At 50.1% G+C, this 19306-nt stretch overlaps 2 protein-coding genes across 3 annotated transcripts in view; both read left to right on the top strand.

Annotated features, from left to right (window-relative positions):
* Window positions 1-10514, top strand: part of AHCYL2 (adenosylhomocysteinase like 2) — a 100976-nt gene extending 90462 nt beyond the window's left edge. For both annotated transcript variants that reach the window (XM_087968952.1, XM_087968953.1), the window contains exons 11-17: window positions 1184-1254; window positions 1449-1543; window positions 2563-2661; window positions 3296-3364; window positions 7180-7258; window positions 8812-8932; window positions 10354-10514. In XM_087968952.1, the coding sequence (XP_087825078.1) occupies window positions 1184-1254; window positions 1449-1543; window positions 2563-2661; window positions 3296-3364; window positions 7180-7258; window positions 8812-8932; window positions 10354-10360 (541 nt within the window). In that variant the 3' untranslated portion in view covers window positions 10361-10514. The remainder of the gene's footprint in view (window positions 1-1183; window positions 1255-1448; window positions 1544-2562; window positions 2662-3295; window positions 3365-7179; window positions 7259-8811; window positions 8933-10353) is intronic.
* A 7928-nt stretch (window positions 10515-18442) lies between these two features.
* The window catches only part of STRIP2 (striatin interacting protein 2), a 38473-nt gene continuing 37609 nt past the window's right edge, over window positions 18443-19306 (top strand). The window contains exon 1 of the mRNA XM_087968951.1: window positions 18443-18562. Within this exon, the coding sequence (XP_087825077.1) occupies window positions 18500-18562 (63 nt within the window). The 5' untranslated portion in view covers window positions 18443-18499. The remainder of the gene's footprint in view (window positions 18563-19306) is intronic.

The following is a 19306-nucleotide window of genomic DNA, read 5'->3' as shown; positions in this document are numbered from 1 at the left end:
CCCGCTGAGCGAAGGCCTGAAAAGCCCACTCCAAGTGGTAAAGAAACCCAGGGAGTCTCGAGATACAACTACTCCTTGGCTTAACAACCACAATAGGGCCCAAAATGTCTGGGGTGAAGCGAGTTTCGGCCCCGTTTTATGACCTTCCTTGCCAGCACCGTTGTTAAGCGAATCGCCACCATGAATAAGTTACGAACCCGGTCATTTCAGCAAATCCAGCTCGGACTCTGCTTGTCAGAAGGTCGCAAAAAAATGATTGCTTCACACACACACACACACACACACACACGGGATGAAGCAACGGTGATAAGTACGAACCAGCCACCGAGCAACCTAAAATTTTGATCCTGGGGGGAGGCTGCAGAAGCTGTTAACTGTTGAAAAACAGTCCTTTTTTTTCCGGTGCCGTTGTAACTTCTCACCGTTGTAATGTCGAGGATTAACTGTAACGGAGCTTGACTTGTACGATGGCAAGTGCTGACAGCCATTAAGCGAGACGGCCTCACTTGAGGATCCCAACACCCCCCCTCCCGCTCTCCCTGATGCTGTCAACTCATAAACCATCCCTAGGCCTGTTTTAGTAGTTGCCATAAAAGAAAAAGTGGAGGGAGAGGAAGGAAATCTGGAAGAGCCGTGCAGCAGTTTGGAAGCGAAAGTACATTCCAACTCTTCTCTTTAAAAGATTGTAGCTAAACTACCGGAGCTTTTGTCCGGGAATGTCTTTAATTGGAGAACGTGATTGTGATGACACCCGGCCCGTGAAGGTGCTCAATTGGAGAATATGATTTATGACACACCCGGGGGGGAGGGGAAGAAACAAGGTCACGGGACTGTGAATTACGTATGACAGAGTTGGCTTCGTTTAGGTTAATGCCGACATGATGCTCCTAATAAATCCTTTGAGGTTTTTTTTGAAGTTTGGCTCGAGAATCATCATTGAATTAGGGCGATTGCCAGAATCCTGACAGATGCAGCCATTAAAAAAAAGAAGCCAGTCGCTATGGGTGCCCAGTGATTTCAGCTTTACACACAACCACAACTTGCTGGTTTCCGGCCCTGGGAGGCAAAGGGCTGCCTGGGATTTTGGGGGTGGGGGTGTTTCTTAGATTTGGGGTGACTTTTCGGGGGACCCATCCACAAATCTCAGGGTTCAGGTTGTGTTTTCCCCCCTCCCTTCCCCCAGCATGGATGGCTTCCGTCTCGTGAAACTCAACGAAGTGAATCGGCAAGTCGACATCGTTATCACCTGCACAGGTAACTCCCGGGGAAGAGATCCCAGGAAATTGGGGAGGGGGGGAGGCAGGTCTCCGTGGATGGATTGGGGAGCTGCTAGAGAGCCGCCCCACGGCCGCTGCCAGGCGGGGAGGCAGCCGGGAGGAGAGGCTGCCCTTTCATGGGTTGGGATTGACAGCCCGGTCGATGATTCTCTGGTCAATTTTGTTTGATAGGTAACAAAAATGTCGTGACGAGAGAACATCTGGATCGGATGAAGAACGGTTGTATTGTGTGCAACATGGGACATTCCAACACAGAAATCGACGTGGTAAGATGTAGCTTTCCTTCCTTCCTTCCTTCCTTCCTTCCTTCCTTCCTTCCTTCCTTCCCTATTTTCCTTCCTTCCTTCCTTCCTTCCTTCCTTCCTTCCTTCCTTCCTTCCTTCCTTGCTTCCTTCTTTCCTTCCTTCCTTCCTTCCTTCTTCCCTTCCTTCCTTCCTTCTTTCCTTGCTTCCTTCCTTCTTTCCTTCCTTCCTTCCTTCCTCCCTTCTTTCCTTCCTTCTTTCCTTGCTTCCTTCCCTTGTTATCTTCCTTCCTTCCCTCCTTCTCTCTCACCTCCCTTCCTGTCCCTCCCTCCCTTCTTCCTTCCAGTTTCCTTCTACTTCCTATCCCTTCCTCTCCCTCTGTCTCCTCCTTCCTTTTTCCTTTCTTCCTTTCTTCCCTCCCTCCCTCCTTGTCACCTTCCCTCCCTCCCTCCCTCCCTTCTTCCTTCCAGTTTCCTTCTACCTCCTATTCCTTCCTTCCCTCCCTCCTTTCCTTTCCTCCTTTCTTTTCCTTTCTTCCTTCCTTCCTGCCTTCCTTGACTTGTTCAATGCCCACAGGGGTTAGAACACAGTATTGCAGGCAAACGCTGCCCACAGCGGCCTCCAGGTTGACTCATCCTTTTCGTCCGTCCAAGGTGGAGGACCTAGATTATTGGGAGTTCTGTAAACCCCTCAGAGAGGGCTGGGAAGCACTGGAAAGCGGTATATAAGTGTAAAAGCTATTCCTCCCTCCCTCCTTCCAAAGAGAGGCCCCTCCCCAAGTGGCCCACGGTGTTATCTCAGACAGGAACCTCCTTAAATCCTGTGTCTCTCAACCTCGGCAACTTCCTGGCTGGGGAATTCTGGGAGTCGAAGTCCACCCGTCTGAAAAATGGCTGAAATGGAGAAGAACCGCTCCCAAAGAGTTTGCACAACAACCTCAAACCAGATATCGGGGCCAGGCGATGAACATTTGGGCCGCTGCTCTTGTGAGTCCTTGCATGGCCCGGGCTGCTTCGACCCCCTGCCCCCTTGCTCTCTTCCAGGCTAGCTTGCGTACCCCAGAGCTGACTTGGGAGCGGGTGAGGTCACAGGTTGACCACGTCATCTGGCCGGATGGGAAGAGAATCGTCTTGCTGGCTGAAGTAAGTGAGCCGCTCCGCGGCGCCAGAGGGCTTGAGAGGGGGTACCTCGGCTTGAGGGGCGGGGCGGGCTTCTGGGATGCCAAAGGGGGGGACCCTTTCCTGATGCCCGCTTGGGAAGGCTCAAGACCTGAGGTGGGGCGTTGGGAGTCCATCCGGGCAGGGGGTGGGAGTCAAGAATCCCAGGCCCTGGTTCTCGGCTGGGTGGGCGTGGCCATAGTGGGCGTGGCCTACCAGAACTTCTTGTGGGGGCGTTTTTTGCCTTCCCCGGAATCCGGAGGCTTCCCTTGGGCCTCTGGGAGAGTGAAAAAGGCCTCCCCCAGGCTCCGGTAGCCGAAAACAGGCCCGTTTCCGGACGTCCAGAACTTCCAATTTGGCCCATTTTGGGGGCCCCCAGAGCCTCCACGTAGATCCTGCACTTACCTGCATCCAAAAACAGGCCACGTGGAGACTCCTGGGAGGAGAGGGGCAGGGTAGTAGGGTGGGCAGGGCCATCCGGTCGGTTCAACTACAGGTTCGGCGAACCAGATGCAAATTTTAACAACCGGTTCACTCGAACCAGCCCGAACCAGCCGAATCCCACCCCTGAATCCAGGGTGCTGGAAATTGCTCCTTTTTTTTTCCCCCCCCCCCCCAGGGTCGCCTCTTGAACCTCAGCTGTTCCACAGTGCCAACCTTTGTGCTGTCCATCACAGCCACCACTCAGGTGAGTCAGACGGGGCGTCGGGGCTCCAACCAACCCACCCCCGTTCAAATCGTAAGTCTCTAGCCGCATCTCTCAGCGAAAAGAAAATGGATTTATTAGGAGTGGCCATGTTGCCGTTAGCTGGGTGCAGCCGATAATGCAATACATCATTCATTTCCCCCTTGACCCTGGTCTTCCCCCCCACCCCCTGGATGTATATTCTCCAATGGGACACATCCATAGCCAAGAGTCATCAATCAGGCTCTCCAGTAATAATCTTGCGCACCGACAGCTTTGGCTGTCAAAGCAATTATCTGAAGCATTTAAGGAATGCACTGTTTTCCCTCCACTCCCTTTTTCTGGCAGCTAAAAGGACCAAAGGAGTCTCTTTTGAGTTGACACGGGGAGGCTGGTTTTGCCAGCTGGCCACCTGGCTCTGGGCGTGGGGACGGGATGTCATTCTCCCTCCCATCTCGGGACTCATCGTAAAGAGTGGTTTGTTTAAGTTATTTACTTTATAGAAGAGAATATTGCTCAGGATTGAACTGCGGGGTTCTTGAGGCACGCCGAGCTTGGAGGTTTTCCTGCAGACGTTTCACGACCCAACTAGGGAACGTCATCGGTGCTAGAAGGGAATGGAGTTTGTGGAGAGGAGGAGGAGAATTGTGGGGTCCTTGGTGCTCTCTGAGCTGGGTTGTTTGCTTGCAGACGTTTCATTGTCCAGCTAGGTGACATCATCAGTGGTAGAAGGGTGTGTGGAGAGGAGAAGGACTGTGGGGTCCTTGATGTTCTCCAAGCTTGGAAGTTTGGGAATATTGCCTGAGGATTATAATGTAGAGTTAACCTACTTGATTATCAATGTATTAACAACAGCTAGGATTGTATTTGCACAAAATTGGAAAAAATGAGACAATTCCGATGGATGAGGAAATAATTAAGAAAACAATGGAATGTGCTGAAATGATGGACAATGGCAATTAGTGAAGAAGAGGGAAAAAGATTATTATAAAATTTGGAGTGTGTTTTATGAACGGCTAGATAGAAGAGTAAGGAATTGAAATACGTAAGCACAGTATAATATTTATTACCGATCAACGAATGAGTTAGACTGAGTAAGAAAATGAATGTGAAATAGATTATTGACAATCAATAAATATGTTAAGGCTAAAAAAAAAAAAAGAAAGTTTCCTTGTGGACCTCTCACAACCCAACTAGGGAACATCATCAGTGCTAGAAGGAAGTGAAGTTTGTGGAGGAGGAGGAGGAGGAGGACTGTGGGGTCCTTGTTGCTCTCTGAGCTGGGTTGTTTTCTTGCAGGCCTTTCATGATCCCACTAGATAACGTCATCAGTGCTAGAAGGGAGAGAAGCCAAAAAAGGAAAAAAAAAGCTAAGACCGCCTCGCTCTTAATGAACCTCCAGATATGCAGGGGTTAACACCGAGAATGAACCCTACTCCAGGGATGGCTTACCTTTTTGACACCGAATGCCCAAAGCGTGTGTGCGTGCATCCCCCAAATGCAAAAAAGCGTGCATCCCCGTGCATGCGCCGCCCTGCCCCCCGTGCATGCGCGTGCATCCCCCGTGCTTGCACCCTGCTCCGCATGCGCTCCCCCGCAGAGATCTGAAAACCAGCTGGCCAGCGGGAGGTGCGTGGGCGCATCCGGAGCTGAACTTAGGCAGTGCCTCGCGTGCCCACAGAGAAGGCTCTGACACGCGCGCCAGAGGTTCACCCTCACAGCCCTAAACAATCAAGGAGTAAACAGTGCCCCAGTCAAGGAGCCACCAACTGAGACAAACCAAAAGTAAATCACAGCCTGATAAAGGAACTGAGAGCATCTCTGTTTATCTGAGTAGTGGCTACTGGAAAAGATGTTGTTTTGGGTCTTTTTGTTTGCTTTTTTTTTTTTGGCTTTTTGATTGTCTCTTTCGAACGGTATGTAGACATTGTTGATCTCTATGTGCCCGTTGATGGCCGATTTGTTTTAATGCCAAACGTCCAGGAACTCTTTTTTTTTTTTTTGGAACCTGGCTTGGTTTAGGATGCTCTGAGTTTTCCAGTTGAAACTATGGTGCCCTCTTGTCCCTGGGTTGTGCAGTTCAGGAGTTTTCATCCTCCCCAATCAAGAAACTACCAATTCAGGCAAACTATCACACATTAAACAGCAGCCTAAGGAAGGAACCAGGAACGTCCCTGTTTTATCTGGCTATTGGCTACTGGAGAAGATACATTTTGGTCTTTTTGTTCCCTTTTTGGCTTTTTGATTGTCTGTTTGAATGGTATGCAGATGTTGTTGGTGTCTATGTGCCCGTCGATGGCCGGTTTGTTTATTATTGTCTTTTGAATCTGGCTTAGTTTAGGATGCTCCGAGTTTCCCAGAGTTGCCCTAGTCCGTCCGTGTATTGTGAAACCCAAGCGGTTTCATCCTGGCTGCGAATTGATTGTCCGTGGATCAAAGGGGAGGCTCTTTGCTCGACGCTAAGCAGAACAGATGGGGATGGAGGAGGAGAAGGAACAGCAGGTCCTGGACTTGTTCTCAGCGGAGGATCTGATGTCCGGGACATTGCCTGTCAGGCCTGGTTGCCTTCTGGCTTTTACAGTCCAGTTCTTTTTTTGAAATTATTATTATTATTATTATTATTTCAAACCTGGACGTGGGCGAGATCCACCCTTTACTTGGTTCCCGTTCTGCTTTTCTTGCTGCGGGGGTCCCGCCGAGCTTGTGGAGGGGTTGCTCCAAGCTCTTAGGCCCAGGACTCTTCAATATCTTCATTAACGACTTAGACGAGGGAATAGAAGGCGAACTTACCAAATTTGCAGACAATACTAAGCTGGCAGGAATAGCCAACACCCAAAAAGATAGGCTGAAGATCCAGAGGGAACTTGACAGACTCGGACCCTGGGCCGTATCTAACAAAATGAAATTCAATGGAGGGAAAAGGAAAGTCCTACACTTAGGCAAGGAAAACCCAAAGGACACATATAGACTGGGTGAATCCAGGCTCAATAGCAGGAACTGGGAGAGGGATCTTAGTGGACAAACAGCTAAATAGGAGCCAGCCGTGTGCAGCAGCAGCCCCAAAAAGCCAATGCAATCCTAAGTTGCATTAAGAGAGGGATGCAATCGAGATCAAGGGAGGGACTAATACCACTCAATAAAGCCTTAGTAAGACCACACATAGAGTACTGCATCCAGGTTTGGTCACATTATAAAAAAGATATTTGACTCTAGAAAAAAGTACAGAGAAGAACAACCAGGATGATGAGGGGACTGGAGATTAAAACATACGATGAACGGTTGCAGGAACTGGGCCTGGCTGGTCTAGGGAAGAGAAGGACCAGAGGAGACAGGAGAGCATCTTCCAATATTTGAGGGGCTGCCCCAGAGAGGAGGAGGAAGGGGTCAAGCTATTTCCTAAAGCAGGGTCGGTCCGCGGACCAACCGGTCCGTGGAACCACCGGGCGCTGGTTGCTGGGCGCCGCCATCTTGTTTTGATGAAAAAGTGCTTCCGGTGAAGCTCACGGGCACTTTCATCAAGGGCGGCATATGGTACTGGGCGTGGCATAAGAAGGTTGGATCACTGTTCTAAAGCACCAGGCCAGGAGGAGATTCAACCTGGAAATAAGGAGAAACTTTCTGACAGAACAATGAACTGATGGAACAGAAGTTGCCTTCGGAAATTGTGGGAGTTTCATCACTTGAGACTTTCAAGAAGAGATTGGACTGCCATTTGTCAGAAATGGTGTAGGGTCTCCTGCTTGGGCGGGGGTTTGACTAGATGACCTACAAGGTCCCTTCCAACTCTGATTATCTGTTATCTTCTTTCTGGTTTGCAGGCGCTGGCCTTGATAGAGCTGTACAACGCCCCCGAGGGCCGTTACAAGCAGGACGTGTACCTCCTGCCCAAGAAAATGGGTAAGTGGAGAGGCGGGCACGGGTCTCCCCCTTCCTCTCGGAAGGCACTCCATCTCTGTCCTCTGCTGGCCGAAGAACATAGAACATAGAATAATCATAGAGTTGGAAGGGACCTTGGAGGTCTTCTAGTCCAACCCCCTGCTGAAGTAGGCCCTATACCAGTGGTGGCTAACCTTTTTGGGCTCCCGTGCCGAAAATGGGTGCTCGCGTGGCAGCACCCAGAAGGCAATGCACCCCACACCCCCTGCGCATGTGTGCGCAACACCCCCACACACACACACACCCTTACCTGGACTGTGCATGCGCTCCTCCCAGCTGATTTTTTTGCCCTGGTATTTCCGGAAATACCGGAAGTGCCGAAACAGGCCTGTTTTTCGGCCTCCAAAGGCAACAGAGGCTTCTCTCCAGCCTCTGGGAGGGTGAAAACTGCCTCCCTGAGCTCCAGAGGCCCTCTGGAGGCTGAAAGCGGGCACCTGCAGTATTTCCGGAAGGCCCGTTTTTCGGCCTCCTGAGGCTGCAGAGGCTTCCCTCGAACCTCCGGAAGGGCGAAAACTGCCTCAAACGGGCCGAAAATCAGCTGGGAGGCGCGCACGCATGCGCAGTGCAGGTAAGTTTGGCTGGGGCTCACGTGCCCGTACAAGTGGCTCTGCGCGCCACCTGTGGCACGTGTGCCATAGGTTCACCATCACGGCCCTATGCCATTTCAGACAGGTGGCTGTCCGATGCAGGAGACCCTACACCGTTTCAGGCCAGTCTCTTTTTGAAATGATCTAGTCCAGGGGTCTTCAAACTTGGCAGCTTTAAGCCTTGTGGACTTCAACTCCCAGAATTCCTCCTCCCGTCAGGTTAGCTCAGGAATTCTGGGAGTTGGAAGTCCACAAGTCAAGTTTGAAGACCCTTGATCTATTCTGTCTGTCTGTGTCTGTCTGCCTGCCTATCTATCTCTTCTCTCTCTGTGTATATATCTATTCCACCTCTTTATCTATCTATCCGTTCTATCTATATCTATTCTGTCTTTCTGTCCCTCTCCCTCTATCTATCTATTCTTTCTCTCTATCTATCTATTCTACCTCTCTTTCTCTATCAATCTATTCCAGGGGGTTTTCAAACTCGACAGCTTTAAGACTTGTGGACTTCAGCTCCCAGAATTCCTCCTCCCGTCAGGTTAGCTCAGGAATTCTGGGAGTTGGAAGCCCACAAAGTCTTAAACTTGACAAGTGTGAAGACCCTTGGTCTAAGGGCTAGTGCTAAGTGGGAAGGAAGGGGGGGGAGGGAGGAAGGGAGGGAGGAAAATGGGAAGGGAAGGGAAGGGAAGGGAGGGAGGGAGGAAAATAGGAAGGGAAGGAAGGAAAGGAAGGAAGGAAGGAAGGAAGGATAGCAGACTAACAGAGTTGGAAGGGACCTTGGTCTATCCATCCATCCATCCATCTATCATCTGTCTGTGTGTGTGTGTGTGAGAGAGAGAGAGAGAGAGACACAAGGAGCTTGGTTGGGGTTTAGGTTGCTCCCCCTCCCCCCTTTCAGGTCTCACTGCCCCCCTTCCTCTCTTGCAGACGAGTACGTGGCAAGCCTCCACCTGCCCACGTTCGACGCCCACCTGACCGAACTGTCGGACGAGCAGGCGAAATACTTGGGCCTGAACAAAAACGGGCCTTTTAAGCCAAACTATTACAGGTAACTCCCTTTGGGTGGGCCGAGTCCTTTTTGTGTGGATTTTGCCAAGCGGCCTGTCAGGATTCCATCGGTTCCCCCCCCCCCCATTTAAATCCTGAGTCTCGAGCCAAACTTCCAAAACTTAAAAAGGATTTATTGGGAGTTAACATGCCCGGCACTGCCTGGGTGTAGCCGACTCTGAGACACATCATTCATTGTCACCCTTGACCCTGGTTTTCCTCCACCCGCTGGGTGTATTGTAATTCATATCTTCCAATGGGACACGTCCATAGCCCAGAGTCATCAATCAGGCTCTCCAGTTAGACCAAGGCTCTTCAAACTCGACAGCCTCAAGACCCATGGACTTCAACTCCCAGAATTCCTCCTCCAGTCATGTTAGCTCAGGAATTCTGGGAATTGAAGTCCACAAGTCTCAAACTTGCCAAGTTGGGAGACCCTTGAGTTAGAATTTTGCATGGCAGAAACTTCAGTCACCTAGTTACTATCTTTGGAAACATTGATGGAATGCTCTTTCGGTTTGCAAGCTGCCGCACTGCTCCCCCCTCCCTTTCTGTTGGCAACTCCAAAAAGACCACAGAAATATTTTATGAGTTGACACGTAGATTTAAAAACAAAAACAAAAAAAAAACGACGTATACCGGTAGTCCTCGACTTACAATGGTTCATTTAGTGACTCTTCCACGTTAACAACGGCCCCGAACAAAGTGACTTCGGACACAGTTTCTTTCACCCTGAACGGCCGTCGCAGCATTCCCCACAGTCACAGGATCAGCGTTCCGATCCTTGGCAATTGACTTGTCTTTATGACGCTTCCCGTGCTCCAAGGGTCAACGTCGTCCCCTATTTGCGACCCCCCTGGCCAGCAAAGTCAAGGATTCCCTTAGCCACCGTGTGACCATGGCAGTGATTCCCTTAACGAAATGTGGGCAGGAAAGTCGTAAAACAGGAGCAAAACTCACCGAACCAATTTGGTCGCTTAGCACAACATAAACCTTGGCCTCAATTGTGGTCGTAAATCAAGGACTGCCTGTATTTACGACGACATTTAACAATGTCCGGAATCATGGGATTCCTCCTTTGTGACCGTCCACCAAAATGGGGGGAACCAGATTCATTTAACGACTGCAAGATTCACTTCACAACTGCCATAATTCACTTAGCAATGGCGGCAAAAAAAAAAAAAAAAGAGAAAGATTAGCAAAATCAGATGGGGTCCATTTAACGATCACCTTGCTTTTCAAGAGAAAATTCCACTCCCAAACGGGGTCGTAAAATGAGGACTTATTTGCATGGTCACCTTTAATATTCATAACCCTTCCCAGATGGCGTTTCCCTCCCAGTTCCCCCTTCCCAAACCAACAGCCCTTCAAAAGGCCCTCTTACTCAAACCTGTCCGCTCCTTTCCTTCTCTGATCCAACAGGTATTAAATCTCCCACCGGAGGGAGGAGGATTCGATCCCAAGACACCTCTGGCTCCCTTGCAGGATGAACCCAGCACAAGCTTCTGAACTCAGCACCAGGCTGCCCTAGTCCACAGTGTGTTAGGTTATTTATTTATTAAACTAGAATACCGTACTTGCGACCGATGCCCCCGTGGTGTTCTTTCCAACGGCCCTCTGACTCCGAGACGATGGACCAGTTGTTGTTTTGGTTGGGTGGGACAGGGGTGTGTGGAAGGGGCTTCGTTCTCACAGGTTGTTCTGACCCAAACCTGGTTCCAAGGAAGCAAAAGACAAGACAAAGGCAACAGCACAACCTATTAATGGTTCTCTACGAATTCCGTTCCTTCCCGGTGAAAAGGCTGTTTCAAACTAATTGTGGTGCAAGGCTGCCAAGAACACGAGATCAAGTTGCCAAGGAATATTTCAAACACAAAGAGTCTCCAAACACCAACCAAGATATTCCGAACGTCTACAAGGCTTGAGAGCAAAAACGTCTTTGCTTCCTGCAAAGAACTCCGGTTTCTCAGCTGGCTTTTATATCCTCAGGGAGAGGCCATTACCTTGCAGCCCTTACTCCCGAGTCGCCCATGCTGCTTCAGATGCTCTTGCCTTTGAGCAGCCCTGCGTGCACACGCACTGGGCACAGGCTCCTCGGGGTCCTCTTCCTCACTGCTGCCAGCCTCCACAACCTCCAAAGGCAGCACTCCACTCCCCGATGGTCCTGGCCCCATCCCTGCATCACACGCAGGCCCCTCATCTGAGTCCTCGCTCTCCGAGACCTCAGCCGTCCACACCTGCTGCCGGCGAATCTCACCACCGTTAAGGTTAATCCAATGGATTTTGGTGGGTCGAAGGGGTGGAGAGCTGAACTCGTGGCTTCCTCCACCTCGTGCAAGTTCCTGAGGTTGCAAAGCCGCTGCCGTCCTGTGGAAATTAGGAGCCGCCCCACCGCCTTGCAGTGGGAAGACTCCCACTTCCTCTTAAGAGTCACTGGGAGGACACTGTAGGGACCTGGGTGCCCGCTGAGCTGGGTGCTTTTCTTGCAGACGTCTCATGACCCAACTAGGTAACATCATCAGGGCTGAAGGGGAGTAAGGTTTAGGAAGAGTGGTTTGTGGAGTGGAGGAAGAGGAGAGAAGGAGAAGGAAGACGGCGGGATCCTCGGTGCTCTCTGAGCTTGGTGGTTTTCTGGCAGACGTTTCATGACCCAACTAGGGAACATTATCAGGGCTAGAAGGGAGCGGGGTTTGTGGAGAGGAGGAGGAGGAGGAGGAAGACTGTGGGGTCCTTGGTGCTCTCTGAGCTTGGTGGTTTTCTTGCAGACATTTCATGACCCAACTAGGGAACATTATCAGGGCTAGAAGGTAGAGGAGGGTTTGTGGAGAGGAGGAGGAGGAGGACTTTGGGGTGCTCGGTGCTCTCTGAGCTTGGCTGTTTTCTTGCAAAAGTTTCATTTCCAAACTAGGTGACACACAACATCAGTGCGAGAAGCAAACCCTGCTTCCCTCTAGCCCTGATAAGGTGACTTATTGGTCATGAAATATCTGCAAGAAAACAATCCACAAGGACTCTACAGTTGTCCTCCTCCTCTCCACAAACCCCACGCCCTGATAATGTTACCTAGTTGGGTCAAGAAACGTCTGCAAGAAAACCACCAAACTCAGAGAGCACCAAGGACCCCACAGTCTTCCTCCTCCTCCTCCTCCTCTCCACAAACCCCGCTCCCTTCTAGCCCTGATAATGTTACCTAGTTGGGTCAAGAAACGTCTGCAAGAAAACCACCAAGCTCAGAGAGCACCGAGGACCCCACAGTCATTGTCCTCCACCTCCTCCTCCTCGTCCCTGCAAACCCCCCTCCCTTCAAGCACTGATGAAGTTACCCTTTTGGGTCATGAAACGTCTGCAAGAAAACCACCAAGCTCAGAGAGAGGCCAGAACCCCACAGGACCACTGGTTGGCAACCTCTGATCTAAATTATGTTAAAAAGAACCAAAATATCTTTACGCTCCCCGAGACGTGTCGCCACTTTTGAGCACCCTTAATGTTTGGGAAAAAATGGAAAGTTGAAAAATTCGACACGTCCCCAACTGGCCGCTGCATGCAAACAAATCCTCGGAATGGGAAAGAAACTTTGTAAATTCACCCTCGACAGGTGAACGATGCCACCCCATTTCTGCTTGGCGAGGTTCTTCCTTGGCTTTGGGGCGTCCTCGATTTGTAAACTCTCTTTTAAGTTGGTGATATTCAGAGTTTGAGGCCGACAGAGACGCTTGTCTCAAAGCGACAATATCTTGGTTGCATTTTCGAGGTGGGTTTTTTTTTTGTGATGCCAACCCAAGAAGGATGCCCTGGGTTGATCTGAGTTTTCCCAAAAATGCCATGTGATGTGGCTGAAGAAATCGGTGTGGTTCCTTACACCACGTGATCCAACCTTTGCGCCTCTCTTTTGAATTGTCTTACGTGCCGTAGATCGGTAACCGTAGTAGCTTGAAGGTGGTTGCACTTCAACTCCCAGCATTTCCCAGCCAGCCACGGCCTCTGCTGAACAAGTTGGATTTCAGCGGACGGACACACACACACACCTTAAGAAAGGGCCCAGGTATTTGCAGGGGTTGCATTCCCTTCTGCCTAACCAACCTGGCAAGTAATGGGGGAAATAATGGGGTTAGGATAGGAGGTCACCCCTTTGGTGAAAATTGGCATCCGAAAGAGGGAACACAAGCCAGAGTCTCGGGTCAAGGGCACGGATGTAATTTAGGCAGAGAAAAACCATCCGTGGAGGCACAGTGGTTAAAATGCAGTCTTGCAGGATAACTCTGCCGACTGCCATTAGTTTGGCAGTTCGATCCTGACTGGATCAAGGTTGACTCAGCCTTCCATCCATCTGGGGTCAGTAAAATGAGGACCCAGATGGTTGGGGGCAATGAACTGACTCTGTAAACTGCTTAGAGAGGGCTGGAAAGCACTGTGAAGCGGTATATAAGTATATGCTATCGCTTAGGAAGGAAGGAAGGAAGGAAGGAAGGAAGGAAGGAAGGAAAGGAAGGAAAGGAAGGAAGGAAAGGGAAGGAAGGAAAGGGAAGGAAGGAAGGAAGGAAAGACGGGAGAAAGATGATGGTGCAGTGGTTACAGTGCAGTATTGCAGGCTAACTCTGCCCACTGCCAAGAGTTTGATCCTGACTGGCTCATGGTTGACTCAGCCTTCCGTCCTTCCCATGTCGGTAAAATGAGGATGCAGATGGTTGGGGGACAATGAACTGACTTTGTAAACTGCTTAGAGAGGGCTGGAAAGCACTGTGAAGCGGTATATAAGTACATGCTATCGCTAAGGAAGGAAGGAAGGAAGGAAGGAAGGAAGCAAGGAAGGAAAGACGGGAGAAAGATGATGGCGCAGTGGTTACAGTGCAGTATTGCAGGCTAACTCTGCCCACTGCCAAGCGTTTGATCCTGACTGGCTCAAGGTCGACTCAGCCTTCCGTCCTTCCCATGTCGGTAAAACGAGGACCCAGATCGTTGGCGATTGATAGGCTGACTCTGTAAACTGCTTAGAGTCTTAAGTGGTTATTGCTATCCTGAGTCATCCCACTGGTGCGTTTGCACCCCGGTAGGAAAAGGGCCGCTAAGAGAGAACAAGAGCTTGTAAAATGGTGTCGTTTAAAAGTGGGATTGAGGGTAAAAGAGGGAGAGATTGTACAGCAATGTTTCTTTCTCAAACTTGGCCAGTTTAAGATGGGTGGATTTCCATGCGTTGCTGGCTTGGGGAATTCTGGGAGTTGAAGTCCACCCATCTTAAAGTGGCCAAGTTTGGGGGGGGGGGGGAAACCAGTGCTGTAAATGAACAGATTTTCATCAGTGGTGCACCATAATGATTTCCTCACCTGTAACTCGGTTTATGCTAGCCCCTTTTACCTGCGGCGTAGCTGGAGGAGGGGCAGGGGGAGGTTGGAAGCATCCTGCATAATATTTGGGCTCCATTCATTTTGAAAACCGCCAACCTTTTTTGAAATCTGTACATTCCTTTTGCTTGGCTCTGATTTTTCTAATCCACCTGGGCAATTGCCATGCAGTGATCATCATCTCTTAAAACCGAGACGGTTGTAACATTTTGTTTTCCGAACATGACGCTTTTTGCAATGAGGAAAGGAAATTTAAAAAAAACAAAAAAAAACACCAGCCAAATCAGAAAGCGAGAAAAAACTTTGTAAGGAAAATAAAATAAAGAAACGATATTTGAAAATTCAGAACCGAGGAGAGAGGGGGATATATATATATATATATTTTAATTCACACCGTCATTCTCCGATAAGGAAGAATCTGTAGAAAGTCTGAGATGGATTTTAACTATTTTCAAAAGACATTTTCAATATTTCTGTCTTGAGTGATTGTATTAGACAAGCAATAAAAACTCTGTACTCACAAGAATACCAATAAAATCTTGTCAAATCCAGACTGAACTTTGCAGAAACATTATTAAAATTTCTTGGATATCCTTAAGTGTCAGAAAATAACCAATGCTAACCTTCATGGCTAAATCATCAAATCTCTTGTCCTCCAAGGAAGCAAACTTGATTTATTGGTGCCAAGTGATGAAAACCTTTCAAAACAAGGAATAGAAATAGAAATTGAACAGAACAGAACAGTGAAATAAGAATAGAATAATAAAGAGAAGAGTGGAAAGAATAGAATAGGAAATTAGGAATATGAATTTGGAATAGAATAGAATATGAATTAGAAATAGGAATAGAATGCAATATGAATTAGGAATAGAATAGAATACAAATTAGGAATACGAAAGGAATAGAATGCAATATGAATATGAAGAGTGGAAAGAATAGAATATGAATTAGGAATAGAATATGAATTAGGAATACAAATTTGGAATAGAATAGAACAGAACAGAAAATGGGAATAGAATAGAATAGAAAATAGGAATAGAGTAGAGTAATAACTTTATTGTCACTCTGAATGTACACTAATCGGCATACATTAAAATGAAATTTCATTGCCTACAGCTTTCAAAGGATCACCACCTCCAATATACACTACATAACCAAGACAGAATAAATGAATCAATGCAAAATTATGTATCTACCCACATAGGGAATAATTTGGCTATCAACTGAATGGCTCCACTTGAAAACCGAAATTTAAATTTAAATTACACTGAGTTTAAGTGGAGCAAAAGACTCACCACTTTCCCCCCCCCCCCTCCCGAAGTTCAATAATAACCTTACAGGAAGGTTTACAAAAATGCTGATACGTTTTTGAGGCCCACCAGGGGTTACAAGTAGCCCCCAACTTAACAACCACTCATTTAGTGACAGTTTGAAGTTACCACAGCACTGGAAAAAAGTGGCTTTTAAACAACCACGGCTTCCCATGGTTGCATGATCAAAATTCGAGCTGTCGAAAACTTATTTATGACCGTTGCACCTTGATCCCCATTTGCTTCCCTTCCCGGCCAGCACCTTTTCACTTAAATCAATTCACTTAAGGACCGCACAATTCACTTAAGGACGGCAGCGGTTCGCTTGAACAACAGTGGCCAAACAGTTCACAAAACCAGGACTCACTTAAAATGCTGCCTTGCTTAGCCATGGAAATTCTGGTCATAAGTCAAGGACAAACCTGCAAAATCCGGATTGGATAAGGCATCTCGCGGGCATTTCTGGAAAGTTTCATTGAATGAAAAGTCGCTGGTTTTATCCTACTGCTTCTAAGTGGGGGACCCAGCGTCCTGCTTTTCCTTCCAACCCCACTGATCTGGGGAAGTCCAGGTAACCCTAGACTTACAACCATTCGTTTAGTGACCAAAGCAATAAGGCACTAACTGCTCATTAGTGATGGTTTGAAGTGACTTTTAACAATCAACCAATGGAACGGAAGCGTGATGACCCAAAAGGATGTGACACAAAAATAACCCAAGTCACAAAAATAGAAGAAAGTCCCTTTCATGCCTCCAACTTGGCCCCAATGTCCAATTATCCTCGGCTGGATATCAAACCCTTAAAAGAAAACAGTTTACGGAGAGAGTAAATGCAGTCCGCACCTAAAGTAAAGTTAATTCGAAATTTTAAAAAAACCAACACAAACCACACTGAAGGAATTACCACGGCAGGCAAGGATGATGAATTGCAGACTTCTACCAGATAACGCAACAACCACAGTTGGGAGGAAGCCAAAACACAGATAAGCTTTGACAAGAATAATGCAAGCTTTGCTTCCAGCAACTTTGCCATGCGCAGTTTGTCCTTTTAAAAGGTCCTCCCAGGTGCAGCCAATGAAGGGGATCAGGGCCCCTTCCTCCCCCATAGACCACCCACTCACGTTTCTCCCTTATCTGTTCCTCCCTGCATACCCTAGGATGAAGAGGGGATGGGCCTGGGTCTTCCTCTGAATGCCAGCTGGCCTGTGCCCTTCCCCAGTTTCCTCCACAACATCCGGAGCCACACTCCCACTCCCTGTCGGCTGTTCCTCCTCCCCCTCGGAGCCAGACTCCAACGGGCGTGACAGGAACTTGTGGGAGTGTCATCACTGGAGCCTTTCAAGAAGAGATTGGACTACTATTTGTCAGAAATGGTGTAGGGTCTCCTGCTTGGACAGGGGGTTGGACTAGATGATCTACAATGTCCCTTTCAACTCTGATTATAATCTGTAATTTGAAAAAAAATGACCTACGACCTTTTGTCACGCTGCTGTATCTGCACTTTTAAAATTGGGCCTCTTGCCCACCAGCCTCCTATTTACGACCATTGCAGGGGTGGTGTTCCTTTTAGCGACCACCTCACCAGCGATGTTCAACAGGGGAAGCCAGATTGGCTTCACAAACAGGGTTACCAACTCGTCAACTCATCCGTGTTTCACTTAATAACCATTGGCAAGGAAGGTGGTAAAAAAACACGGGGTAAAATTCACTTCGTGGTGATCTCGCTTAGCAACGGAAATTCAGGGCTCCCTTTTGGACATAAGCCGAGGACGGCCAATGTATAGAATAACACATTCCCGCCCCCTTTGAGAGCTGAACGAATCGAAAAGCAGAATTTTGCCAGTTCAGCTACTAAACCAGAGGTCCCCAAACTTGGCCGCTTTAAGACTGATGGACTTCAACTCCCAGAATTCCCCAGCCGGCCAAACTTGGTTGCTTTAAGAATTGGGGTTAATGCCATGTGTGTGTGTGTGTGTGTGTGTGTGTGTGTATGCGCGCACGCTATCGCTTGTATGCCTGACTGAGTCTGGATCAGGGGCTTCCAGCCCTTGTCCCTCTCGGCCAGGAGCATCTCTGAGGGGGGTCTTCTTCCCGGCTGTGGAGGATGGGGCCAGAGGTCCTGGACTGCTGCTCTCCGGAGCAAAGGGATGGGAAGAGAAGGGTCAGCATGGGATCCGGGGTTACTCTGGACACGATGCTTGGAACGCTTTCACGACCATTCCAGGTTCCAAAGCGGCTTGGGATCATTTCCCCCCCACCGTTCACCACCGTCGTCCAAAATTCAGACTTGGGGCCACCGCTTCACACTTATGACCCGTCGCTGCCTCCCGAGGATCACACGATTTCCCCCTCCCGCCCCTTTTGCAACTTTCCAACCAGCCACGTCAAAAAAACGGGGGAAGCCTGGATTCACTTAACTTATCGACGGGGAAGGGGGGAGGGATTCGCTTAACGACGGCGGCCCCAAAGGTCATCAAACGGGCCAAAACTCCCTTAACAACCCTCTCGCTTAGCCACATTTGGGGGCTCCCTTGTGGTCATAAGTCGGGGACTCCACGGAGCTGATGCACAGACACATAAAACCCACCCCTCCGCTCTGCACATGCTCAGAGGCACTCTCTCCTTCTTCCCCCCTCCTACCAGCTGGAGCGCTGGCCCCGCCCCTTTTCTCCACCTGCCCTGGTTACAGCGCTCCCACAAGGGGAGGGGAGGGGTCTCCTATCCCCTCCCTCCCCCTCCCGGCTCGCCCAATCGCTGCGAGGGGGTGTGCGCTCGGGGCCGCCTACCGGCGCCGCTCGGCCAATGAGGGCTCGGGGGCGTGGCAGCGCGGAGGAGGAGTGGCGGCGGCGGGGGGGAGAGTAGAGAGGAAGACCCGGCTGGGAAACGCCGCGCTGCCCCACGTGTCCTCGGCCGGGCGGAATGGAGGAGGGCGACGGAGCCCCGGGCAGGGGGCTGCTGGCCAGCACGAGGAGGGAAGCCGAGGTGGAGGGGCCGGGGCTGGGCTGGGCTGGGGGGGATCGCAGCCCTGGGGGTCTGGGGGTGGCCGGGACCCCGGGAGGGGAAAACCTGCCTTTTTCTGGCGGGGGGGCAGAGATGATGGGTGGGCAGGGGGTCTTGCAGGAGGAGGAGGGCATCCCAAATGCATGGGTGGGGGAGCAGCAAAGCCCCCTCTATGCAAAGCCCCCTCCCCGTGCAGGGGAGCCACGGGGGAGAGGGGGCATTTCCCCCGCTTTGGCCCCCTCTGAGCCGGGCTTGGGGGTGGGTGGGTGGGGCGGGGGCTTCTGGAAATGCCTCTAGGCAGGGAACAGGAAAGGGACACCCCCTCCTCTGCAGCCAGCTCAGGGTGAGTAGTGGGAAGGGAGGGGGCTAGAAGGGTGAGGAGGGGAGGGGTTGCTGCAGCCCCCTCGCTGGCGTTTCTGCTCCGGGCTGCGCTGCCCTTGATGGACCCTTCCCCCCCCCCACCCGTCTTCCCCTCCCCCCTTGCAAAGGGCTCAATTGGAAGCATTCAGGGGTCCGTTTGGATGGTCTCTGGTGCTGCCTGCCTAGGGGTTTCTCTCTGATGATGCCAGGGCTGGTCCTGCCCTCCCCACCTCCCAGCTGCCCCATGGAAGGGCAGAAAAATGCCCCCTCCCCACTGATAAATTCACTCCCCCGTATTTTCCCAGGGGAGGGAGAGTTACCCATTGGAGCAAAAATTGGCCGGGCATCCTGGCACAGACCTAGAGA

This window comes from Notechis scutatus, chromosome 6 (assembly GCF_049901735.1).
Source record: "Notechis scutatus isolate UNSWTSFEM ecotype Mainland chromosome 6, rNotScu1.2, whole genome shotgun sequence".
NCBI classification, from domain to species: Eukaryota; Metazoa; Chordata; class Lepidosauria; order Squamata; family Elapidae; genus Notechis; species Notechis scutatus.
The sequence above is the reverse complement of the archived record's forward strand: the minus strand, read 5'-3'. Positions and strand labels throughout refer to the sequence as shown.